Below are 27,172 nucleotides of genomic sequence, written 5' to 3'. Positions count from 1 at the left end.
GGTAAGAATTTACTTGTCACTTCCAAGTCCAACGGCTCCGGGGATCCCAGCTGACTGCTCCAGGCCGGCTTCCCACGTCTCACAAAGTAAGAAAGGACTTTTTTTTATATAAAAGGGGGTAAGCCCTGTGTCCCACAACGTGTTTCTTCTGAACCCGACATGCTTCCATGCCTCGGCTGGTTTTCGGGGGTGGGGGGGGGCAGGGTTGGAAAAACGTCACCCAGGGAGCCTGCCTCCTCGGTGTCGGAGCTCAGAGTCGCCCCTCTGGTGAGGAGGAAGAAAGCCGAGGCCTGGCCCCCATCCTCTTCCTCGCTGAGCCCTTGGGGGGGGGGGCGCGGCGAGGCAGAATAAGTTACAAGAATGAGAGTCGGGGGCATCCTGCTGCTTTGTAAGATGAGGAAGTGAATGGAACTTGCCCTCCTGGCGGTGATTTGCAATAAATCACGATTAATAACCCCCTCGGAAACGGAAGTGTGTTTTCTGAGGTTCTGGTCCCTGTTCACCCTCCGCCCACCCCTCTCGCCCAGCAGTTTGGGATGCTGATGCCCAATCAGCGTGTGTGGCAGGCCCACCTGTCCTCTCCCCAGGAGGACCCAGCAGGAGCCACGGGGCCGCCTGTGGCCCCCGTCACCCCGGACCTTCCGGCCTCTCAAGCACAGTCAGTGTGTTCTGCCCTTTCTGTGTGAGGCAGAAACGTCCAGAAGCAGATAAGAAAGCCAGCCACAGACTGCGGCCTTTAGCTCACGCCAGGCCAGCGAAGGCCCCCCTCTGTGGGTTCCCTCCCCTACAGGCCTCGGTCTCCTCCGGTCGAGGGGCGCCGGCCCCAGGACAGCACAGAGGCCAAAGCACCATGGGCCGCAGGTCTTTCTCCTCGGGATCACAGCCGTTTCAGCAACAGGCCACTGCCGGAGAGACAGACAGACAGACAGACAGACGGATGGAGGGAAGGAAGGGGCGAGCTTCGGCTTCCACATTCCCGGCTCCCAGGCCCGGGAACCTCAGGTTAACAAGCAGCTGACCAGTGTCCTAGGCCCCCGTGTGCCCGGCCGGCGGCCTCCCAGTGGCCCAGGCGGGGAGGGAAGGCCCCGAAAGCCAGTTCTCACGGAAATACTTGTTTCCAAGAGGAGAGAATGGCTCGATTGTGTTTTCTCAGGTGGGCGGAGGCCGGGCCGTCTCAGGACAGCGCTCCGGAACCCAGGGCATCCGTCCACACACCCTCTTTGGGGGGTCAAGTCAGCCTCTCGCTTCGGATTCCAGCGTCCTGGCGCTTTGCTCCACGCCAGCCGGCCACGCATCTGGAGACCAGGGGTGGGGTGGGGTTTGGCGTTAGTCCACGGCGGGTCCATCTTCAGGGTTCGATGCCCTCCCGTGGGATCCAAGCAGCCATTCTGGGGAGCGGCTGGCGCCAGGCAGGGGCGCTCACACGGGGGTGGTCCGCCGGTTCAGCATGCTCACGTGCAGGCCCTCCTTCAGGTCCTGCTGGAAGAAGTCGTGCACCTGCAGGAAGCCCGCCTCCCGGCCCGGGCTGTAGCTGGCCGCCGTGGTCACCTTGAGCGGCTCCCGGGACAGCGTGTACATGGACAGCTCGCCCATGGGGATGGCCCCGGCGATCTTCAGGCCCACGGGAGACGTGTCCCTGGAGGGCGAGGCCTCCGTGGACCGGGAGCTGGACCGGGAGCGCCGTCGCCGGTACCTGTAGCTGGGCATCCTGGCGTAGGGGGACGAGGAGGGAGCCTTCAGGAACTCCCGTTTGGTCTTAAACCTCAGCTCTTTGTTTTTCTCGATGTAAATGTTCACGGCCAGGACGCCCACGGTCTCGGCCACAATGAACGACAGGGCCCCGAAGTAAAAGGACCAGCCGTAGTTGTAGTGGTTCTTCTTGTCTTCGTCGCGCTTGTCGCTCGGGTCGCCCGTGTTGCTGGAAATGTAGACGATGATGCCTATGATGTTACTGAGGCCTGAGAGGGAAGGAGGAGAGGGGGCCGGAGGGGAGAGGCAGAGGTTAGAGCCACAGCGGGCAGGGGACAGGCGGGCGGAAGAGGGGCTGGTGGCCACTGCCTGCTGTGATGGGAGTGGCCACCAGCTTTATTCTGGCGGCTAGCGTGTCTTTTAAGTAACTCATTTTGAACGGGTAGCGAAGCACACGTTCAGATGAGATACACAATAAAGCAAGGGCTCTTAGCTCCCAGCTGCCCTCCGGAGAGAGGCCGCTGCTACTGTCTTTCCTTATTGTGCTCATAGCCAGCCTCTCGCAGGTCCCCTCCCTCCTCCTCAGAGGCTGGCGGCGGGCAGAGGGCGAGCGAGTGAGGGACAGTTCCAGGATGAGGGGGGTGAGGAGTTGGGGAGTCATGGCATTCATACAAGGAGGGCTGGGACAGTTTGCCCCCGATGGCCTCCTGAACGTAGGTGGAGAGCACTGCCATGCGCTCTGTCCATTTTCCTACTGCCCGATCCAGGGTGGATGGTTAGACTGTTTCCTGCTAGAGGGCCAGAGACCCTGCCCTGAGCAAACCAGCTGTTGGCTTGGACCCTAAATACAGGCTCTCCCTCCCAACACACACACACCCCACAGTTCACACACACACCCCACAGTTCACACACACACACACCCCACAGTTCACACACACACACACACACACCCCCCACAGTTCACACACACACACACCACACACACACACCACACACACACACACCCCACAGTTCACACACACACACACACACACACACACACACACACACACACCACAGTTCACACACACACACACACCACACACACATACCCCACAGTTCACACACACACACACACACACACCAGTTTACACAGACATACACACACACATCCCACAGTTCACCCCCCCCACAGTTCATATACCCTCACAGTTCACACACACACACTGCAATTCACACATACACACACACCCCACAGTTCACCCCCCCCACATTTCACACCCTCCCAAAGTTCACACACATACACACTCCACAGTTCACACACACACACACCCCACAGTTCACACACACACACACACACACCATTGTACACACACCCCCACAGTCACACACACACCACAGTTCACACACACACACTGCAGTTTATACACACTCCACAGTTCACACACACACACTGCAGTTTATACACACTCCACAGTTCACACACACACACACACACACACACCACAGTACACACATACACACTGCAATTCACACACACACACCACAGTACACACACCCCACAGTTCACACACACCCCACAGTTCACACACACACCACAGTACATACACACACACACACATACAGTTCACACACACACACACACACACACACACACACACCACAGTTCACACACACACACACCACAGTACACACACCCCCACAGTTCACACACATACACACACACATCCCCCTGTCCCCTTGGATACACACACACATCCCACACACGTGTTTGCTGCCCCAGAAGGTGCAAAGCCGAATGGTGTAGAAGAGCGCACAGAACCTACACCGCGGCCCTGCTTCCCCGGCCTGGCAGGGGCCTCTCACTCGCCTCGGCCCTCAGTTCCCTGTGAATGGAAGCTGCCCCCCCTCCCCCAGAGAAACGGTGAGGGGAAGACAAGCTGTGGGGGAGGGTGACCAATGGCTCCTACATGGGCTGGCCCCTCTCGAGTCCCCTCCCTGCCCGGAGCAAAGGAGGCACGGCCACCACTGTGCTGGAATGCTCATTATCAGCATCCGGTACCACCTGTGGCAGAGCAGGGACAGGCTGGGCAGAGAACTGTCTCCACGGAGGCTCAGAGGCCTTGGCAGGGGGTGTCACTCTCACCGTGGCTCTGGGTTGTCACTGGGCCATAGTGGGCGGCTGGCGTCTCTTCGCCGGAGAGTCGGGCAGTCAGGAATTCTCATGATCTCGAGCCCCCTCGCTCACCCTGCCCAGGCGAACTGGGCTTCTTTGCTCCTTCTGCGCCCGGCCAGCCCCGCGCCCCCTCGCCCTGTCTTCACCTGGCCAACACCTTCAGTCGTGGTGTGTGAGTCCCCCCGGGCACCTCCCTGACCCCCCAGCTTAGCCAGGCACCCCTGTTATGGGCTTGTGAGGCAATAGTACTGCCCCTCTGTGGTATGTGCACACCTGGACTTACTATTTTTTATGGAGTTTAATTCACATAACATAAAACTAGCCCTTTAAAGTACACAACTCAGTGGCAGTTAGGACATTCACAATGTGTGCAACTACCACCTCTATCTAGTTCCAGAACATGTCACCCCAAAAGGAGACCCTGTACCTGTTTGCTCCCCACACCCCACCCCAGCCCCCACACACATGGACTTTTGAGGTTAATTACACACAGAGACTGTATGGTCTGCTGCCCGCACTCCCCCCCTCCCCCCCATGTGCTCTGCAGTGGGGACCAGAGTGCCCGGCTCACCTGCAGCCACGAACAGGATGCCAGCACTGAGGACGATGTTGTTCTTGCGGCTGTAGAACCTCCCGGCGCCGATGCAGAGCCCGCCGAGCAGGAGCAGGATGGTGCTGAGGATGGGGAAGACACTGGAGGCACGCACAATGCCTGGGCCGGGCAGGAGACAGGGCAGAGAGGGCGGTGAGACTGGCCACCTGCGCCCGGGCACAGCCACAGTGCTGGCAAGGGGCCCTGAAGACCAGGGCCCAGCCCCCTGACTTGGAATAGTCCTGTCAGGCCCTGGGTACCGAGGTGCGTGGGGAGCTGGGGCAGGGTGGGGGCAGCTGGGCTAGATGTAAGTGATGGCCCTGCCTGGCTGGTTACACCAAGTGGGCCAAGGTCACAGGGACCCAGGTCTTGCTTAGGCTCCCCTGGGTGTGAGTCACACTTCTGCCACCAGAAGTGAGGACAGCCCCTCAGTGGCACCAGGGGGCACCATGAGAGCCGTGGACACAGTCTCCTTGAAGCCTCTGGGAGGCAGGGAAGCGGCGTCTTCACGAGGCAGCTCCGGTGGGTGGCTAAGGACACAGGCTTTGGCACTGGGTGGGTCGGGGGGCAGGCCCTGCCCTGTGACATGCTGGCTGCTGGCTGTGTGGCCTTGGTCCAGTCACATCACCTCTAGGAAACTGAGTTTCCTCATTTATGAGATGCAGTCCATAATGAGTACCTACATTCTGTGGTTGGTTTTGTACCAATAAGGAGCTTAGCCGAGGGCCTGGCCAGAGCACGGACTTCCTGAGCGACAGCCTTTATCTCTATTGTCGTTATCGCGTTGTTATCGCCCCCAGGGACAGACCGGGACATGGAAGCACAGGACCTCCTGAGGTCCCAGAGAAGAAGGCGGCTGGACAGAGGGCCACACGTGGACTGCGGTGTCCAACAGAGATAGGTTTGCACCCTTGCTCTGCCACGGTCCCCTCTTGATAACCTGGGAGACCAGGAATACGTACTGGGAAGGGGCTGAATCATGGCAAAATCCCAGCATGCCCAAGCCCTAACCAGGGTACCTATGGCGGTGAGCCTATTTGGAAAACAGGTCTTTGTAGGTGTGATTGCAGGAAGGACCCTTCACACCCAGTTTGTGGTCATTTATTATGGAAGCTCTAGAACAGGGACACACCCTGCCCCTGAGGGTTGTTGTGAGAATCTGATGGGATAAGGGTCATAAGGCACTTAGTAGGGGCTTAGCACCTGGCTGGGAGAAGGGCAGGAGGGGAAGGAGGACGGGAAGAGGAGCCGAGCTCGAGCTCGGCCTTCCCCGTGGGCCTGCATGCTCCCAGCCCAGCAGAAACCTCGCCACGTGGGCCCTGGGTGGCCCTGGCTGGGGACATGGAGTCAGGGAGCGCTGGCAGGCGCCGGCCTCCTCAGCCCGCGGAGTTCCAGCCTCTGAAGACGGCGTTTGTCTCCTGTTCTGTGAGCACACCACTGTGTTCCCCACTTCACAGACCGGGGTTTGTTCGGGGCGTTAAATGAAGCTCTTCTCTCCGCCACCTCCTCTTCCTCCCTCTGCTTTCCTGCAGCCGCAGGCTCTGGGAGGAGGTTTCCTGTGGGTTTCTGAGACGTGCCTGTGAGCTGTGCCGGCCAGAAGAGCCAGGATCGGGGTTCCCTGGACGCCCTCATCCTGCAAAGGGCTCAGAGGGGTGGAGAGAAGGGAGCCCAGCGCCTCTGAGGTGGCTGAGGTCAGGCCTGGCTCAGAGCCATCCATCCGGCCCAGGTAAATCCTGTGAGCAACCGTCCTTTGCCCCAAACCGGTCACCCCTTCTCTTCCTGGGGAGTCTCTGGGCTTGTGAGTGACCCCAACTGGTGTCCTCATGATTCCACCCTTGAGGAGAGCTCTTCCTTTCATTGCTGCTGTGCCATCGCCATCCTTCTATTTGGGAAAATCCCTGCTGGGCCCTCCTACCCCTGGGTCCCAACCAGGGGCACCACTTGGGCGGGGGGGGGGGGTGTCTGAGGGCAGCAGGAGCCCTAGGCTGGGTGGCGAGTCCGTGGCCCACTCTTGGTCTGCCCCTCGGAAGCCCATTTCATGTCTCCATCCTGTTCTGGACTCCGGCTTTGGGAGGAGCGTGCAGGTGAGAGCTCCTTCCTCGCTCTTCCTGAGGCTGCGCCGGAGGTGGCTGCACCCACAGTTCCTGCCCTGTCCTCACGGCTCCCTCCTCCACGCCCCCACGCCTGCCTCCACCAGTCCAGCCCCGGAGTGCACGGGCTCCTTCTGCAGCTCGCCCTGGTGTGCTCACCATCCCTTAACCTTGCCCGCACCTTGGTCAACAGCCCTGCACTAACGCCCTTCATTCACCCTGTGCTGGGCCCTCAGGAAGCCACGTGATCTGACCTCGGCTGAGGTGTCAGGAGGCCAATCCAGGAAGAGGTCCCAGAGCCCTGAGGACCGTGAGGGGACAGGCGCAGGGGGGTGAAGAGGGAGAACCAGCATCAGTGCCCACAACCTTAGTGTGCCAGGCAAGTTCAAGAGGGACGTGGAGAGGGTGTGGTTTGTTTCCCCAATGCCTCCTTCCTGCAGTCCCGGGGTGGGTCCATGGGGGGCAGATCCGCACCCCCCACGTCAGGAACCACCTGCTGGCCCTGCGTGGGGCAGTGAAGGGCAAGTGCTGAGTCAGGGTGGTTTTGAGCTGAGCCATCTCAGCTGGCTAAGCACCAGGGGCCGCCCCAGATGGCTGTGCAGGCCACACATTGTGCACCTCGAAGGTGCCATTGATACCATAGTGTGAGCGCGTGTTGGGCAACCTGCACAACCATTTGTGGCAGCCCCATGGAATATCACCCGCTTGGTTCAGTGTTGGTCCCCAGGAAGCAGAGAGAGGACAGGAGAGGAAGAGGAGAAGGTGAGGGAGGCTGGGTGGGAGGGAGATCTGGCCGAATTATTTCAGGTTCTGGGCCTGGCCAGCACAGCCCGACACGGTCCCAGGCTCCATGGGATAGAAAAGCAGGCTGTTCTGATGACTCAGAACTCAAATCCTTCCTCTTAGAAAATCACACACGGAAAGACCCACGAGCAGGTGCTGAGTGATTTGTGCCTCCTCTGAGGACACTGGCATCGATTCTCCATAAAGGCAGCCGGGCCTGAGGCCCTGGGGTGCCGCTGGGAGCAGCTCCACGTGTGTCTGGGCTGATGCGAAAGGGAAAATGACTTCAAAGCGGCGCCGCTTTTCCCATTCCAGGCTCCTTCCCTGGCTGCGGCCCCTGCTGCCTCGCAGGGAGGCCGAGGGATGAGGCCTGGACTTAGGCGTGGAGCTGGGTTGGTCCTGCGGGTTCCGTGTGTGCTGTGACTTGCTCCATTCTGGGGCCAGCCGAGCCACACGGGAGGGGAGGGGCTCAGGGGGCAGCTCACGGGCAGACATGGAGGCTCCACCCATCTGTGCTGAAGACACCTAAGGCCCAGGTATCAGAGGCTGCTCTTGCCACCTTCCTCGCCTTCGCCTCCAGGCTGTCTGGCACCCCAGCAGGCTGTCTTCATGTGCCACCTACTCTGATTTTAGGAGAGTGGCATGCTGGGTGTGTGGGGAGGGGTGGGCGGGCCCAGGGCTGGCAGGGGAATGTGCTCCGGTGTCACAGTCCCCCAGGGATGCTGGGTCTGGGCAAGCCTGCGTCTCTAGCCTCCGGGCCCCAGGCCCAGCGGCAGCAGCCAGCTCCTCGGAGCTAGCCACACCCAGCAGCCCCGAGGAGTGGGGATGCCCACACCGCCATCTACTCTCCCCAGGCCTCAGTCTCCCCGGGCATGGGCCTATCAGCCAAGTAACTCCATGGGATCCCAGCACATCATGGCAACGCAGGACAGAACTCCATCCTCGAACTCAGAGAATGGCATCCTCTCCACCCCCACGGACCCCGTCTTTCCTCTAGCCGCACACCTGCCACCGGGCGGCCCCCTTCCCCCCCCCCCACACACACAAAGAAAGCCAGGGGTCTGACACTCACGAAGGAGGTACTCCGAGCTGTCGTGGTCATAGTCATTGTCCTCTGGGAAGTGATTGATCCGGAAGCAGTGCCCTTTGTAGATCCCTGGAGGGAACAGGAGGGAAGGGATGTGGAGGCTGTGCCAGGGGGTCATTTGTTCGCCCCTTCACTCCGGACTCGGTCACTGCACGTGTGCCGGGCCCTGTGCAGGCCCCGGGCACGGAGAGGGGAAAGGCTCAGGCGTCGCAGTGGGAAGGCGCCCCAAAGGTGACCACGTCATCTACGGTGAAAGGACACACCATCCGTAACTATCCGGGACGAGAGACCTCCGGCGGAACCGACCTGGGCAAGCAGGACGTGCGATCCCCGACCCAAGGGGACAGCAGAGCCACGTCCGAAAAAAATGGCCAAGAATCTGCCACCGGGGACTGGGCGGAGGCGGCCTTCTGGGCAGAGGAGGAGGCGGTGAGGAGACAGGGTGCGGGCAGGGCTGGCGAGTTTGGGGAGCGGAGGGGAGGTTGGTGAGGCTGGAGCTTGGCGGCCTGTGTGGGGGAGGGGTGGGGGCTGAGGAGGGGGCTGGAGGCTGTATGGGGAGGGGCTCTGTCTGTCTGTCTGTATCTCCCCTCTCTCAAACACATAGGCATGGCCAGTCCCTCCCCCAGGTACACGCCGAATCCGCACAACAGATTGCAATCCCCTCATTCCGGGTGATGGAAGGAAGAGAACGTGGAGCGGGAGAAACTTCCAGAAAGGCCGGGGCATCTCCTGATCGCCTGGCTTCCCCTGCCCACAGTGAGAAGCACCTTGCTAGATGGGAGGCAGGACCCGTGGGTAGTTTAGTGACTGCAGGAAGGCAGGCCAGTACTCCCTTCCAGAACCTTCCATCCAGCTCTCCCAGCCCCTGCTCCCCAACAGTCTGGGAACGCCCAGGGCAGAACTGGACACGGTGGAGAGGGGGGCACACAGGGTGTCAGGCCCGGCCCTGCCAGCCAGCCCCTCACACCGGGGCAGCCTCCGGCTCCTGCAAGGAGCTCATCTTGCCGCCCCGCAGGGCCAGGCTGGGCGGGCCTCCAGCTCGGCCCACTTCATGTCCTGCAGCTGCAGCCAAGCGCCCTGCTGGCCCCGGCGCTCCGCCTGACCTCACACAGAGGGGGAAGCCGGGCCTGCGTCAGGCCAGCGGCCGTCTCTCGGCACGTCTAATCAGGAGCAGCCGCTGATGGGCATGGGCACGCTGCTCTCCCGTCGTTTACCAATGAGCTGTCCTCCTGGCTGCTTCCCCCGCCGTCAGCTGCCTCCGGAGAGCTAGGGTGCTGGGTAAGGTCCCCTGCTTCCTGCAGGCCCACGGGACTCCGGCCTCGGGGGCCACTGGTGGGTGGGCCGGGCTTGGTGAGGGACAGAGGAGGGTCTCGGGTGGTGCCTTGAGTGTCTGCACTTCGACCGTGTTCTCTGTGCCAAGTCAAACACAACTTACTGCCTGCCTCAGTCTCCTCCTCTGCAGAACGGAGATCACCACAGGCCTTATCGCCTAAGGCCGTGGTCGGCAAACTCATTAGTCAACGGAGCCAAATATCAACAGTACAACGATTGAGATTTCTTTTGAGAGCCAAATTTTTTAAACTTAAACTTCTTCTAACGCCACTTCTTCAAAATAGACTCGCCCAGGCCGTGGTATTTTGTGGAAGAGCCACACTCAAGGGGCCAAAGAGCCGCGGTGTGCCGCTCTGTTGACTAATGAGTTTGCCGACCACTGGGATAGGGGCTTAATCACAAGGAACAACAACAGCCTGTAATTATTGGAATCGAGAGTCTAGGTCAGTGGTCGGCAAACTCATTAGTCAACAGAGCGGCAAACCGAGGCTCGCGAGCCACATGTGGCTCACGAGCCGCAGTTTGCCGACCACCGGCCTAAGGATTTGGCACAAGATAATACGTAAAAGGCACTTAGATGTTTCTTGGCCTCTGGTGATGGCTCCAAGCAGGTTTGCTGCTATTGGACCCAGAAATCACACACCCTCTACTCAGTGGGTCCTTCCTCTTTCTTGAGTGAGCGAGTTGGCAGAGAATCACAAGTGTTTGTGATCAAGAGCGAGAGCACCAGGGCAGGCTGGGCCAGAATGGGCCAGCCACACCCTCCTCTCCTTCCTGGCTCCCATACCCCAGACTCAGAGCAAGCATTTTCCAGGCCCGGTGGGCCTCCCGCACTTGCCCTGGCTGGGGATGGAACCTACAGCCTGGGCATGTGCCTTGACCGGGGTTTGAACCCATGGCCTTCCGGTGCATGGAACGATGCTCCAATCAACTGAGCTACACCGGCCAGGACTCCAGCTATTCCTAATAATGCTGCTATAAACTTTCAGGTACAGGTTTTGGGAGGAACCTCAGTTTTCATTTCTCTGGGATAAATGTCCAGGAGTGCAAATGCTGGCTCATATGAGAGTTGCATGTTTCGCTTTATAAGGGTCTGATAAATGGGTTTCAAGAATGCCTATATCCTTATTTTTAAAATGGAATTATACACTAAAACCTGCTTTTTCCATTGAACAATATGTACAAACATCTCTCTACCTATAGATCTTACTTTTAAGAAACCCTGTTTATTATTTATGTATATTTTTTATTGTTGATGGTATTACAGATGTCTCCCGTTTACCCCCCCCCCCCCTTTACTCCCATCCTCCCAGCCCCTATCCACCCATCCCAGGTCTTCCCCACCTTATTGCCCATGGGCTATGCATGTAAGTATATAAGTTCTTGGTTTATGTCTTCTCATCCTCCCAACCCCACATCAAGGTATGTCAGTCTGTTCCATGCCTCCATGCCTTGGGTCTTATTTTGTTAGTCAATTCGTTTTGTTCATTAGATTCCACAAATAAGTGAAATCATGTGATATTTGTCTTTCTCGGATTGGCTTATTTCACTTAGCATAATATTCTCTAGGTCCATCCACACTGTCCCAAAGGGAAAGAGATTCCTCTTTTTTATAGCTGCATAGTATTCCATTGTGTAAATGTCCTACAACTTTTGTATCCATTCGTCTACTGATGGGCACTTGGGCTGTTTCCAAATCTTAGCTATTGTAAATTGTGCTGCTATGAACATAGGGGTAGATATATCCTTTCTGATTGGTGTGTCGGGATTTTTAGGATATATTCCCAGAAGTGGGATTACTGAGTCAAACGGAAGTTCTATTTTTAGTTTTTTGAGGAAACTCCATACTGTTTTCCATAGTGGCTGCACCAGTCTGCATTTCCACCAGCAGTGTACTAGGGTTCCCCTTCCCCCCACATCCTCACCAGCATTTGTTGTTTGGTGATTTTTTGATGATAGCCATTCTGATCGGTGTGAGGTGATATCTCATTGTGGTTTTACTTTGTGTCTCTCTGGTGATCAGTGACTTTGATCATTTTTTCATATGTCTCTTGGCCATTTGTACGTCCTCTGGAGAAATGTCTATTCAGGTCTTCTGCCCGTTTTTCAATTGGATTTTGTCTTCCTTTTGTTGAGTGGCATGAGTGCTTTATATCTTGGATATTAACCCAAAGAACCATAAGTTGATATTAATCCAAAATTGCTGAAAATCCTGGAAGGAAATGAATAGTGTAGGGACCAGTGGGATAAATCTTGCTCCAACACTGATAATGTTGAAAGGAAAATATGCTTTGACAGAAATGAGGAAACTGTGTATTTATTCATTCGATCTGAAAATAAAACTCAGGTTTTGAAACATTAGCTTGGGTATACACACGATTGTTCCAAATCTCTTCCATTGTATTTTGCTAACCTTATCTCTACAGGAGGCAGCCCATTGATGTTCTGCTCGCACATCCATGTTTCTGTCTCTCCCTCTCTTCCTCTCTCTCTAAAAATCAATAAAAATCTTAAAAAATCAAAAAACAAACACAAAACAAAACTCGGGAATTGGGCCAGAGGGAGCTCTCCCTGCCCTAAGAGTCTAGGGATGTACACATACATCATGAACCACCTTTGTTAAAAGAAACATCTGGAAAGAAATATCTTAAAGTGTGTGCAGTGTTTTGCTTCTGGGTGATAGGGTTATGAGCGAATTAAAATTCTCTTCTTTAGGTTTTTTTTCTGTATTTTTGGAGTCTTCCACGATATATGAAAATGAACCAATATGGCTTATTAAAAGAAAGGAAACCGAATCTTTGATTCCGAGTGAAAGGGTGGCGGTGTGTCTGAGATGAGCACAGACCTGCCTGGACGTGGAAGCAGGTGAATGGAATGTGAACCGTGGTGCTGGGAGGGTGTGCCGGCAGCAGGTTAGCCTCTGGGCTGGGCTGGTCGTGTCTGAGATGCCATGCCCTTAGCTAGGATGACCAGGCCTCAGGGAACAGGGACATAGGTAAAACCAGGAAAGTCCCAGGCACACGGGATGAGTTGGTCACCCGTGAGTCATTCCAGGGTGCCCCCACAGTGGGCCACCTCAGAGGTCTGTCGAGACAAAGGGAACCCTGGAGGAAAGAATGCTCGAGGGAAACTTAATGGTGATCACCTGCTTTTCACAAGCACGAGTTCACGTGCTCCTCACTCGCTCTAACCAGCAGCTGCGGACACCTATTGAGAGCGAACGGACACCCTGAGCCGCACCTCCTGCTACTCTGCCCCCCTTTACTCCAGCCTTCACTGATGCAGCCACCAGCGCTGCCCACACAGCACCTGCCGATGCCTCCATTCAGCGGCACCAGCTATTTCTTGCTTTTTGCCCCATGGCTCTGGGTGGATGGCAGGGGAGCTGCCTTGCACCTGTGTGTGTGGACGCTAAAAGCTCGAGGGATTACCTTTGAGCAGGAAGATGGGAGCTGGTGGATAAATGTTCCCATCCTCCAGGCTTAGATCCACTCCACCTACTTAAGGGAAGCAGGTCCAGCAGTACCGAGTCAAGGGATGATCCACTCAGGGTCACTCCTGCACTGGCGCTCTCTCTATTTTAGTGCCACTCCTCCCAGCCCTCCCCCATGCCCGATCCCTAGGAGGACCCCCCCCCCCCCCCAATAAACACCGCCTGCATGCAAGCCCTGCCCAGGCTAAGATGAAAGCTCATGCGCTGAGCACCTTTGATGCATCAGCCCATTTCATCTTTGTAATAAGACTCTTTTGAAGCCGGAAGAAAGAGGCTGAGAGATGTTGAAGGACCTGTCTTCACTACCCTCGCTGCAGAGGCCCAGCTGTGGGCGATCAGACAATCTCCCTTACGCTGCAAAGGTAAGCGGGGGAAAGTCTTCGCCCACTTTAAAGACGGGGCTCAGGGGACACCTGGTGCACGTGGCAGGGCGTGGCCCCTGGAGTCCAGCTCCTCGAAGTCTCCTCGTTTCCTCCGGCCCCAGCCTGACGCTGCCTTTCCAGGAAACCCCTGGGCCGCTGGCCTCTCTCCCCAAGGCTGATCAGGATTTTAAAATGCTCTCCAACGGGGTCTCCAGGCCTTGGCAGAGGCAGCTGGGGGTGGGCGGGGCTGTTGGAGAAGGAGGCCCACGTGGAAGGCCCCTTCCGGCTCCAGGACAGGATGTGAATCCACCGCCAGAGGGGTCAGGAGAAGAGGGCGCTGAGTGGGGCTTTCCTGCACCGTCCTTCCCACAACACTATTTGTACTGAGCACACACACGACTGTGCCCTGGCCGGAGCTACAGGTCTGAGGTAGGCATTGCCCTAAGCTCCCGTTCTGGGGGGACTGGGAAGACAGAAAGATGAAATAAGTGAAGTCTCTTTTCGGGTGGTGAGAAGAGCAGGAAGGGGTTGGAGGTGTTTGAGGTCCGGGGCTCCTATCCCGAACTTGTGGCTGAGCTCAAAGCTGAGGTTGGGGCCTCAGGTGTGGGCCCACATCTGCGAACAGATACCCCTGTGGGATTTCAAAATATCCTCCCCATTCCCACCCTCCCGGTCAGTTGGAGGAGTGGAACATCCCAGAAGAGGCCCAGCTGCTGATTGGGGCCGCTCAGACGGGAGGAGGAGGGAGAATGAGAACCACATGGGGCCAGACAGTCCACCAGCTTCATTTGAATCATCTGTGTTGGAAAACAACCCAACACTTCTAAATGGCTATCCATTTGAACTTTGTAATCATTTGAAGTGGCTGTGTCCTACGGTACCTTGGGTCATTGCCTGCCGGGCACAGCCCTGGTCCAAGGGCCAAATGGACCAAGTCCTTATCTCAAAGTGGGGCACCTGGGAGGAGCTCCCCGTCCTGGTGCCAATCACTTGCCAGGATGGCTTCCCCTCCGGTGTTTTCCCAGAGCTGCTTCTCTGTGAGCCTGGCCCCTGCCCTGACCCTAACCTCCTGTGGGAACAGACTAGCAGGACTGGAGGCCTGTATGTCTCCAGAAAGGACCCAGGCATTCATGGAGGAGGTGGAGAACTGAGAGGGGGCAGGGTTTTGGCCAGGCTGGTGGGTGAGGACTTGGGGGAAGAGTGTTATCTCACAAAAAGAATGATGGCAAGGATTTACTTAGCACCTATTATGTGCCAGGCACTACTTTTAAGCATCTGACATTTATTAACTCCCTTCACCTTCATCATAACCCTATGAGGTCGAGAGGGTTACTGATACTATTTGCTACTAGGTGCCTTAGCCAGGACTCGAACCTAGGCCACCCGAATTCAGAGTGTGTGCCCTTACCTGCTCCCCCCGCCCCACCCCCCCGCTGGAGGCAGGACACAGTGTGCTCTCTGAGCTACATGTAGTTCTGATTGGCTGGAGCATGATGGGGGAATGTGGGTGCCCGACACGCTTTATTGGTGGGGAAACTCTTGGGCTAAGGGCATTGGCTGATGTTTGAGGCTGAATTAACCTGTGACTGGAAGATGGAGATGCTCAGGCAGAGGGTGCGCCGGTAGGCCAGCCTTGTGTTCTAGAATCTCAGACAGTATGGCATGGGTAGGGAGCAGCAATGGGGTGCAGCAGCTGAGCCGAGGGTCTCACCTGATAGGCTCAGATGGGACCTGATGGTACAGTCTCCATGGAGTCACCTGAGGTTGGAAGACCCTGGGCGGGCAGTGGCCACTCCTGAAAGGAGCAGCAAGGTGTGAAAAGAAGAAAGGCAGTGGCAATCGGTGCGCCTGGTTTGGGGAGACCCAGTCCTTGTCCTTCGATGTGCCTGCAGATGAGCGGTCAGAGGCCAGGATGGAAATGACTTGGCCAAGTTCATTCCAGTGCAAAGAGGCAGGAGTATTCGTTTCTAGGGCTGCCACACCGAAGTACCACAGACCAGGTGGCTTAACTAACAGAAATACCTTGTCTCGCAGTTCTGGAGGCCAGAAGGCCAAGATCAAGGTGTGGGCAGGGCTGGTTCCTTCCGAGGGCTCCGAGGAAGGATGCATTCCAGGCCTCTCAGCGTCCGGGGGTTTGCTGACAATCACTGGTGTTCCTTGGCTTATGGGACCATCACCTTGATTTTGGTCTTCATCTTCGAATGGCGTTCTCCCTGTGTGTGTCTGTCCATCTCCAAAATTACCTTTCCCCATAAGGGCACCAGTCATACTGGATTAGGCTCCACCCTAATGACCTCATTTTAGCTTGGTTATCTCTTTAAAGACCCATACTCCAGATAAGGTCACATTGGGAGGCCCTGGGTTAAGACTTCAATGGTGTCCCTGCAAATTCAATGTAAGCATTTGAAGGGACACAATTCAGCTCATCACACAGGTTTTGGAGCAGAGGCTCAGCTAGGTGTCCAGGCCAGTGCTCCAAGTTGCTGTCAACCCAGGCTTCATGCTTCTCCCACCCCTTGAGCTCTTTGCTCCCTGTAATTCTCCTCCCCCCCCCTCCACCCCAGAGCTCTCCCTCATAATTCATTGACTTCCATGCTATCTCCAAAGAACACTCCTAATAGCTGTGATTTATCAATTGGCATCCGCTGGCGTCCTCCTAGGGCTGGGCTCTCTCCAGTTGCAGCTAGGCAGGCTGTCGGATACAGACCAGGCTTGGAGAAGCAGCGTGGACTCAGCTGGACTTTCCCGGCTGAGACCCTGTTAAGCCACTATGACCTTCAGTCCCTTCATCCAACTTCTAGTCATTGAGCTCCTGTTATGTGGTAGATGCTGGGGACCCAGCAGAGTGTCTGCTCACTAAGAAGTCACATCCTCTCTTACTGGACACAGGGATGCACTGTTTCTCAGCTTCCTTTATAGCTCGATGTGGCTATGTGACTGAGTTGGCAAATGGAGTGTGAGCAGAAGTGATGTGTTCCCTTTCTGGATACGGCTCTGGAGAAGTTGGTGTGCCCCCACCAACTCCATTCGCCCCCCACCCTTCCCACCAGCCACAGGGAATGGTGGAGCCACAAGATGGAAAGGACCTGGGTCCTGAATGCCATTGTGGAGGAAACCGGCCATGAAGAGGACCACCCACTATGCACTGTTCCATGAACAATGAATCCACTTCTTTTATGTTTAAGACATTATACGTTTTGGCATGTTTCAGTTACAGCCAGAATCAATAATACTAGAAAAAACCAAGACAGACATGGTCTCTGCCATTCTGGAGCTTGCTGCTTATAGTCATTCAATTATGACGGAGGAAAGAAGCCTGAAAGAGGGGTCCAGCGCTTCGAGAGCATGGCCTTCGACAAGGAACCTGGCCTCAGCTGCAGGGCAGAGGTCAGGAAAGCTTCTCCCCACTTGGAAAATGGGGAAATATTTTACCATCTTTCAGAGCTGAGGGGAGGCCCAAGGAGGCCCATGGTGGTCAAAGCGTTTTGAGAAGGATAAATCCTGATGATGATGTCACGGTGAGAATATAGTTTTTAACTCCTCGTTTCTTGGAGATGCTTTTGAATAGACCTGTTTTCTGACTAAAGTGTGGGGAGGAGCCCCCCGTGTCCTCTCCAGGGCCAAGTGCTTGGGGTTCAGAGCAGTCTCTCTGGGCAATGACCACACCGACAACCAGGGTTTCACACATGCTCTTTTCTGGCTGAGAGTCACTGAGGTGCCTCATTGTCCTTATAGCAGGTGCCCTCAAACTACGGCCCGCGGGCCACATGCGGGTGTTTTTGCCGTTTTGTTTTTTTACTTCAAAATAAGGTATGTGCAGTGTGCATAGGAATTTGTTCATAGTTTTTTTTTTAAACTATAGTCCGGCCCTCCAACGGTCTGAGGGACAGTGAACTGGCTCCCTGTTTAAAAAGTTTGAGGACCCCTGCCTTATAGGATCTGGCTTGGGTTTTGATGTAAACACGGCTCATCCATTCAGCCCTTTGCTCATTCTTCCTTTTAATTCAGCAATCGTTTGTTGATGGCAGGCTGTGGGAGCCCAAAGACACGGGTCCTGCCAGCAAGAACTTATAGCCTCGTTAGGGAGGTGAGTGCACACATCGCCTTAGAACAAGGCAGCCAGCGAGCGGCACAGGCTACAGGGGAGGTGGCAGGTTCACAGAGTTCCAAAGAACTGGGCCTGAGTGTTGGGTGGGTCATCTGGGCAGTTCTGGGAAGGGGCTGGGCTCACAGCCGGGGGGAAGTAGTATCAGATGTTTGGTGGTTCCGGCACAGAGGCACGTTAGGGAGTTAGGAAAATAGCAGGTGTGGGGGTGGTGACTGAGGCTGGAAAATGTAGATGGGGCTGCAGGGAGATGGCCTGGATTACCCTGCAAAGGGACTGGATTTAATGCCCCCGGCTCCAAGGTGCCACCGTGAGCTTTCCTTAAGCTGGAAAGTCTCTTCATGGCTAATGCCAGGAGCTTGAGTCCCTCTCGGCTCTGCATGTCTGCGATTTTGTTCCCAGCCTGGCGAGGTGTCACTTGACCTGTGAGGTTGTAGGGCCCCACCCTGGGGCCTGTTGGGCATCTTATTTTAGTCTCAGAGGAGCCCAGCTGCCCGGGAGATCGCAGGCTGCACTCCCCCAGGATTAACAAGCTCTCTCTTCATTTGTTCCCCTCACATTGGAGCTCCTTGTGAGGAGGGACACATTTAAACTCTGGCTCCGTCGGCAGCTTCCTGCAGCTGCCAGACGGGCCAGGGCAGCCTCAGTAGCCACTGCTGCCAGGAGTGCAGGGTGAGGAGGCCAGCGGGACCTTGGACTCCGCCTGCCGCCCCCTCGCTCCCTGTCACTCACAAAGAGAGCCATGTTCAGGAGCATGGGGCCTCAACTTGACGTATTTCAGACCTGACAGAGGACGAATTCTATAGGGACTTGGAGCCCAAGTCTCTTCCCTCAGTTCTAGTCTGTGACCAGGCAGCAGACAGAGGGCTCCATCTCCAAGCCACCTCCTATCTCTAGCAGTCTAGGTGACGACTAGGTCCAGTAGGCTGTTTCCCCCAAATGGGACAACCCAGGGGAAGGCCCGTGGAGGATTTGGGGGAGAAGACACCCTTGTCATCAGCATCAGGAAGGTGGCACCTGTTGCATTGGGGCTGGGCTCTGGTTCAATGTCCACTAGGTGATGGGGGTCTGTCAGGAACCAGTTCTGGTTCAAGCCCCTTCCCCAGGCAGTAGGTTTCCCAGAGACAACTCTATTTCTGCCCCAAACTCTTATCTCTATAGACCTGAAACTGGAGATCAGTTAGTCTGGTAAACTGCGGCATCTCTCTAGATCCTGGGCTCTAGGGATTCTGTGCTTGGACAGCTTGGCAGTGACTCAGGGGGCAGGAAATGGGGAGAGAAAGGGTGGGCCATCTGCCCACTGCTAAGCCCATCCTGAGGCTCTGATGTGCCTCTGAGGTGTTCCTGTGGGAATGGGTCCCTCACATAGGTGGTCCCGCCCCAGCCAGAGATCCTAGCCCACATCTGTCCTGAGCTTGACCAATCAGATGCACTCTTGGGAGTGTTAATTTGGATCAGAGGATGCCCAGGGACTGAAAGATGTTGGGGAGTTCACCAACGGGGTATTTTCTTAGTGGTCTGTGCTGCCGGCTACAAAGCTTCTGGTTCTCCCCTCCCTCAGTCTTGCTGTTAAACTCCTTCAATGCTTTGGGACCCTCCACACCCAATAAAGTCCTCTTTGGAGATCAGGCCAGAAGTTGATTTCTGTGCCTGGAACCAGGAGAACCATAACCTCCAACCAGCCGCACCTTCCTCAGGGGAAAGAGATTCCAACCCAGTTCTCATGGGCTCCGAAGCCCGAGTCATACTTCCTTCCTCAGGGCACGCCTGCAACACTATTACAAGGTACAAAAAGGGGCACAGGCTCCCCAGAGACTACAGGGCCAGTGGGGGAGAAGGGGCGTTGCATCAGGGGATGGGGGTGCTGATCAACGGTCCCCATGCACCATGTGGAAGCTGTGTGACCTGTGAGTTTCAGCCTCTTGAGATGTCAGTCATCTGGGAAAGCAAGCACTGGGTTGACCAGTTAGCCGTACAGCATCTGCTTCCTGATGGACAATGTGGGGTGTCAATGGACTTCACACAGTTTCCAGGAGGAACAGGAAATGAGACCATTTGGAGTCAGCATGGAAACAGCTCCCAGAAGTGGCGACTTCTCCTCCATTCCAATAAGAAAAAGTCTTCCTACCTGCGGGTGGCCCATGAACCAAGCCCTGGAACCACGTCTCCTCCCACACAGTGCTGCCATCGCAAGGGATGCCTGCTGTGAAGACCTCAGATACAGCTCTAGGGTCCCAGAGGCCCCCATCCTCCCCACCAGCTCCTGCCCACCCATCCTGGCCCTCGACAGGAGGCAGGACCCTGGCTTCGCTCTCACCACCCGCCATCCCTCACCTCTCACCGCTAGTTCTTCAAGAACCCACAGCGCCTCCTCCAACCCTTCGCTGCAGAGAAGCCGGGATTTTCCAGGCTTCCTGCCGAGATTCATAATTGAACGGAGCTGGGGAGATTTCCCCAACCAATAGCTGGTTTTCTCTCCTAACACAGGGAAATGGGTGTGCAGTTATTGTCTCTGTGGTTTTTCTATTCGTATCTGCTTGATAACTGAAGCTTGGAGGAAATCTTAGTACCAAGATTTGAATGCTTTTCCCCCTTAGTTCCTTTCTCTCCTTTAATGAGGAGCAAATATGAAGCTCCAAGGGGTCAAAGGGCTCGCTGCAGCTTCCAGGCTTTTCTGTTGGTTTCCCCTGCAGATCTCTGGAAAGGTATGCTCCAATAACCCGAATTTTAACTGAAGGCCTGGGTGAGGGAAGGGAACCACATTGTGCAACCACAGGCTTCTAGAAAGGCTCCTGGGACCATCCACTTCATCCCCTTTACTTGACACTTTAAGAACCTGATGCCTGTGGAGGAGTAGGGCCATTTCCATGGTGACAGAGCCAAGCTAGAACCCTGTTCTCTTGACTTCAAGTTCAGTGCTCTTTTGCCAATCCCTCTTGCAGGGGTTCTCAACTGGGCAATTTTGCCTCCAGGAGACAGTTTGGAAACAGTTTTAATTGTCAGGACTGGGGGTGGTGGTGATACTGGTAGCTAGTGGGTGGGAACCAGGGATGCTGCTAATCATTCTACAATGCACTGGGCAGCCCCATATTAAAGAAGGATCCGGCCTAGAGTATCAACAAAGGTTTGTGATGCCTGAGTGGCCTGCAGAGCTCTGACTCCTCCTTCCTCAAGTCCAGGATAGACATTGCTAATCAGTTACAGTACCTTTTATTCCTGATCACAGTCTAAATCAAGCATGTCAAACTTGCAGCCTGCATGCCTCGTTTATTAGGCCCGTGTTAGCTGTTGAGTTTGACATGCTTGGTCTAAATTCTTCTCAAAGCAGTATCCCATGCAGGGCTACCAGTCGAGGTGATACCTAGATCATCCCATGGCTGAATACCATAGAGGTGGCAGGTTCTGAATCATTCCACTTGGGTTTGAGTCCTGGCTCCATCACCTACTAGCGGTGTGATTTGGGGTCATAATGAACTGCTCTGTGCCTCATTTTTCCCATCTGTGAAATGGGGCTCAGAAATGGGAAAACCTTCCAAAGGCTGCTTGAGGGATTAAACAAGTTAATGTAGTCTTTGAATGTCACTATGTCTGGGACACCATATACTTAAAACATGTAAGCTGTCATTATTTTTTAAAAATATGTTTTTATTGATTTCAAAGAGGGAAGGAGAGGGAGAGAGAGAAACATCAATGATGGGAAAGAATCACTGATTGGCTGCCTCCTGCACGCCCCCTATTGGGGATCAAGCCTGAAAACTGGGCATGTGCCCTAACCAGGAATCGAACCGTGACCTCCTGGTTCATAGGTGGGTGCTCAAGCAGTGAGCCACATGAGCTGGGCATAAGCTGTTATCATCAGCCCTGCTCTCATGACAATGAGGTATCTGAAGGGTACCGGGCATGTTTGTCCCCTGTCAGGACTGACATGAACTCTTCCTCATATACCCATGCCATGGCAGCTTTCAAAATGAGCATATTCCAAATTGTTGATTTGATTCTCAGAATCCTCTACTGTTGAATCCCTGTAAATTATTTCAGTTAGTCACTAACTGTTAGTGTATGATTAATTTCTGACTGTCCTTTTTTATTTCTTTGACATTCTCACTAAGATCCTTGACAGTCTCATGAAAGCCCTTGAGTAACCTTATAATCACGGTTTTGAACTCTATCCAGTAGTTTGCTTCCATTTGTGACATGTTTGTTTCTATGTATTAGGTAGAGCTGCTACGTCTCCTGGAATTGGTAGAGTGGCCTTGTGTAGTAGGTGTCCTATAGGGCCCAGTGGCTCAGCCTCCCCTGTCACCTGAGCTGGGCACTCTAGGTGTGCCCCTTTGTGGGTTGTGTGCATAGTCTTGCTGTAGTTAAGTCTTGATTGCTGATGGTGTCACTGGAAGGAATTGACCTCCAGGCCAATTGGCTGTGAGGACCAGCTGCGACTACAGTGGGAAGAGCTGTGTTCAGGAGACACCCCTATGGAGCAGGACTTGCTTCAGTGGGGCTTTGGTGCTCACTGAGTCTGCCTCTTGAGTGGATGTGTAGAGTTGTAATCTGCTATGGTCTGAAGCTGTTCACCGGGTTCACTGGCTCTAGGGCCTCCAGGGAGGTGCAAAGTCAGCCACTGCCAGGGACCACCCGGCAGGAGCTCAGCGGGATCAGCAGACGGCTATTTGCTCTTTGTATTGGGGTTGGAGGTGCTCAGGCGAGGCCCAGCTGTGAAGCAAGGCAGGCTGGTGCTAGTGCCGGGTCTTGGGCCCTTTATTGATATGTTGGGGGCAAGCTGTCACCAGCTGCAGCTTGTTTGAGAGATTTTAGCAAAGCCTGAAGCCTGAGCCAGGACAGGCCATTCATATGGAAAAGCTGCTGCAAACAGCTTCAGTGGGGTTGCAAACTGGATAGAGCGGGTCTCAGGGAATCCCCAGCATGGAGCAAACAGTGTGCTTGGGCTGATGGAGACGCAGATAAGGCTGCCAGTCAGCCTGGCAACAGGGGAGGTCCCAGCATAGGAACAAGACCCCTGGGAGGAACACCCCCCCTCACCCCCTTAATCTAATGCCAGACAGTCCAGTCCCTCCTCATATGTGTCTGGGTCCCCCAGAGCCTCACCCTGGTGCTGGAGCTCAGAGTAAGTGGGATCTTGTAAGTTCAGTTTGTGTGCTGGCCCTTTAAATGAAACACCTGGGTCTCCAGCAGCCTCTGTGTCACTGAGCCCCAATTCCCGCTGGTTTTTACAGCCCTTAGTTATGGGAACTTCTTTTCCCAGCTCTGGGAGCCTGGGCTGGGGATCTGGTGTGATGCTGGGGCCCCTTGCTCCTCATGGGCGGCCTCCGCAGAGACGATCTCCCTCCCCATTAAAAGAGCAGCCCACGTGGGTGCCGGTCCAGCCCTTTCCACCCCTCCACCCCTCCTACAGTCTCAGTGTGCTTTCTTCTTTACTTTTCTAGTTGTAGGACTTCATTCAGCCAGCCTCCAGGCAGTTCTGGAGGATGACTGTTCTGTATTTTAGTTGTAATTTTGATGTGGTTGTGGGAGGCGGTGAGTACAGGCGTTTACCTACGCCCCCATGTTGGTTCTCTCCAGACTTGCTTTCTTAGATCAGTCCTTCGGAGGGGTGGGGAACAGAGTGGGGGAAGGAAGGCCAGGCAGAATCCAGGCTCTGGGACAAAAGCCTCACTCCAGGTCACTGGCTGATTTGGGGTAGAGAGGGAGGGTTCCTCAGAGCTGATCTGTGCCCCCATCCCAGTCCCTCCTCAGACTAATCATCCATCCCCTTGGAAAGTAACCTTGGCTTAGGGACACTAGAACCTCCCCACGTGGCCTCCTCAGGGCTGCTCACTCCTATCCTCCTGGGCGACGTGGTCCCTAGCCCTCATTTGTCCTCCCAGGCCCCTCCCAGTCCTTTCCAGAGGCCCCAGTCTCTGTTGATGGCTCAGGGTTCCAGGGCAGATGCCCCGTGGCCCTTCTGTCTCCAGGCCCTTCAATTCCCAGGCCCAGCTCCCTCAGCCTCAGCTCCCTCCAGGGCTTTGAAGCTACGGCCTGAAGCTTTTGCTTGTATGAAAAGGAAAAAAGTAAATAAAATGTAAAAGCCAGCTCCCCTACCTCCATGGGCACAGCAGGGCCCACAAGTGGGGCGTTGGTGGGCGGGGCTGAGGCGGTGACAGGCTGGCTGTGAGCAGATGAGGATGGAGGAACCCCCGGGAACAGAGCGGAACAACTGTCACTGTGAGTCAAGCAGGCCATTTATGGGGAGGATAAAAGTTAATGGGAAGCCATACTCCAGCTCCTCACCATTAAGCAAGAGAAATGCTGGTGAAGAGGGGGAAAAAAAGAGGCCTGGAATGAGCAAGATTGTGCTCACTGGGAGCCTGGGGGGAGGCCGGATGGAAGCCTGCTGGAAACAGGTGTGGGGAGCTGCATTCATCACCTGATTAGGAGGCAATCAGTGTCTGGACATCACTCATTTAATCTCCTGTTCAGGGCTTCTTCATCAATTACCCATCGCTCCTTCCCTAGGCAGCTGAGGAGGAGGAGTGGGCCCTCTCCCTAATCCATCTAAATAAGCCGTGCTCGCAGGAGGCGGCCCAGTCTGACAGCCCAAACTCGAAGCCTCCTCTGTCCTAATAGTTTGCAGTTGTCCTGGTTTCTCGCCAGTCTCGGAGGTGTGCAAGGGACACAGGGCCAAAGTCTGTGGAGGGCAGCCCCTCGGGTCAAGCAGCTGCTCCCATGCTAACCAACACTGTTACTATAGTAACCACCATTACCAGCACCAGCAGCTAACACTTACTGAGGACCTCACTGGTCTAAGTGCTTTAAATGTTAACTCATTTAGTCCTCATGACAACCCTCTCGCATGGGTGCTGCTGTTATCGCTAATCCCATTATATCGACGAGAAAAGGGAGGCCTGAGAGGTTAAGTGACTTGCCCAGGGCCGCCCGAATCCTCAGTGCAGAGCTGGGATTAGAACCCAGGACAGTCAGCCTTCAGAGCTTGAGGGCTGAAGCCACTCGGCTCTACCACCATCACACACTGTGTGTACTACACACAGGCACCGGCTGGCCATGCAAGGGCTGGGGGAGCCCAACCCCTACGATGGAATGTTCGGTGAGCTCCCTGGACCAGCTCAGGAGCACCGCTCTCACCAGCTTCTGTACCATACTAGGCACCCAAGTGCACCAAGATGCTGGGTGTGTCTCCTTGGAAACGTGTGCTCAGGTGGGAAGGCAGAGCCAGGCCGGGCGAGGGAGAAGGTGTGTCAAGCACCTGCAGATGAAATGGACCTGGACGCAGGGCACGTGGCCGGGGGTCGGACTGCATTGCATGGGCTGGCTCGGGAGTGTGCTGAGGCCCCCGCCTGAGCCTGGGTGAGCTCAGCCATGCACTGCCTGCTGGAAAGGAACTTCCTGCCTGCCTGGGGAGCCACTCAGAGCAGTGGATGCACGAGTCCTGGAGGACAGGGACTTGGACCAGAAGTTTTCAATCCTAGGCTCAGGAACACACACATTAGACAAAGCCTGGAGGCCTCACTCGGGGGTCCCCCAGCTCAGAGGCCCTCAAATTTGTGGCGTAGATGAATGTCTTCCCCCAGTGACACTCTATCCTGAAGTGTCCCGAACCACGACATTTCAAGGGATCAGCTCAACATCCTGGACCTTTGCAATTCTCCTCAAAGGTTTCTTTTCTGGCTTCTGTGGCCTTTCGCTCATGTACTCCCATAATTTCTCCCTGACTGTCCTCTTCAATCTCTCTTCTCAGAGTGTTCAGAGTTTCTCCTCTGCCGCCCCCCCGCTCCTGTCTTCACACTCCCCGTGACCTCTGCACTCTGGTGGTTCTCGCCACTCTCAGGCTCTGATCCCCAGTCCATAGCTTCTGCGACTTCAGACCCAGCATCCAACTGCCCCATGGACACCTCCACCTGGGTGCCCAGCAGGGACCAGACTTGGCATGGCTCACACAAAAGATCAGCCCGCCTTGGTGACCCTCCACCTCCCCTCCTTGTCTTACGCCCCCACCCCCACTGGTAGGCGTCTCGTCATCTCCTCCTGCACCCTGCCTAGATTTCACCCATCAGCTGATCTTGCGATGTTCTCTCCTAAAGATGCCTTGTCACTGCCTCCCTCAAAATCACCGGCAAGGGTGATCTGGTGACATGGGACTCTGACCACACTACCATCAATGATGCAAGACAAAGTCCGGGCAGGTCAGCCATCACGGCCTGCTTCCTGTTGACCTGAGTCTCACGGCTGACTCCACGCTCCAACAACAAGGAGCTGTGCATGCCTGGCGGCGTGGCTCAGTGGTCAGGGCCCATGCCTGGTTGTGGGCTCGATCCCCAGTGAGGGGAGTGTAGGAGGCAGCCAATCAATGACTCTCTCTCTCCCTTCCTCTCTGAAATCAATAAAATACATTAAAAAAAACCACAGAGAGCTGTGCAGGGCTCCTCGTTCGCGCCACGCTCTTCTGGACCATGTCCTGGTTCCGGCTCTTCCCTTGCCTGGAGGCTCCCTTCTCCCCCTCACGTATGAACGCCCAAGAAACTTCTGGACCTGCCTCCCCTTTTCCTTCGCATGCACTTGATGCTCTGTGCGCACCCCCATCATTGCAACTTCCGGCATTGTATTCAAATCGTCTCCCCCTGAGCCAGGGGTCTCGTCTCTGCTCAATTCATGCCAAATTGCACTGAACCTCTTTCTCCAAAGGGGCTTCAGTAGGCTGGGGGCGTGGGGGGCACGGCTCTCTCCTGGCCCCGTTTTCATGTCCACGGTGGGAAGAACATCCACCCTGCACTCCCCCCACCCCTCTCCTGCGGGTGAAATACCCCAGAAATGCTACCAGGGTGCCCAGGAGCAAAGCTGAAAGGCTCTGGCGGGACCTGCCGTGCCTCTCTGTTCACGAGATGCCAATGCCACGCGCTGCTTGTCATCAACCCTCCTGAGCCAACAAATCACTCCTGGGGCCCGAGCCAAGTGTAACATGATAAATGCGGCTGTTCTCGAGCTGGACCCACGGGCCGCACTCCGACCCATCGCCGGGCATCCGGGGTGGCGGCCGTCAGACAAGCTCCATTTTAAGCAACACAAAAGCCCAAGTAAAAATCGCCATCGTGTAAATAGGCTGAAAGGAGAGCAACAAGAGAAAAAAGGAAAACCCAGAGGTCTGCCTAGATCCCCTGTCCAATTCCACACGCACTGTCATACCTTCCCACTGCCTTGAGGTGTCAGGGGGAAGGATGCCGACCTGGACACCAAGGCGTGGGCCCTGCGAGGCCTGAGCCCCCCATTACGCCCCCTTTCTTAGCCGGGGCTGAAACCTGCAGGTCCTCGGGCCCCGTGAGAAGCCACGGCAGAGGGGGGACAAAACTCTCCTTATTCAGCAAGCCGTTTTCCTCCCGGGTGAGACCCGGTGCGGGCGGGGACAGCACACCGTCCCGCTCCCCAGCAGCACGCTCCCTGCCTGCGGACAGAGCCCCCGATGCCATTCCCCCCATTC

General features: G+C 55.6%; 1 protein-coding gene across 1 annotated transcript in view; it reads right to left on the bottom strand.

The window, feature by feature from the left end:
• Positions 1–349: 349 nt before the first annotated feature.
• Positions 350–27,172, bottom strand: part of CACNG4 (calcium voltage-gated channel auxiliary subunit gamma 4) — a gene marked incomplete at its 5' end in the record, with an annotated part of 50,848 nt that continues 24,025 nt past the window's right edge. Inside the window, 3 exons of the mRNA XM_079797207.1 lie at positions 350–1,958; positions 4,416–4,556; positions 8,382–8,465. Of these exons, the coding sequence (XP_079653333.1) occupies positions 1,420–1,958; positions 4,416–4,556; positions 8,382–8,465 (764 nt within the window). The 3' untranslated portion in view covers positions 350–1,419. The remainder of the gene's footprint in view (positions 1,959–4,415; positions 4,557–8,381; positions 8,466–27,172) is intronic.

This window comes from Cnephaeus nilssonii (assembly GCF_951640355.1).
Source record: "Cnephaeus nilssonii genome assembly, chromosome: 19".
NCBI lineage: Eukaryota > Metazoa > Chordata > Mammalia > Chiroptera > Vespertilionidae > Cnephaeus > Cnephaeus nilssonii.
This window is presented reverse-complemented; position numbering and strand designations above follow the sequence as displayed.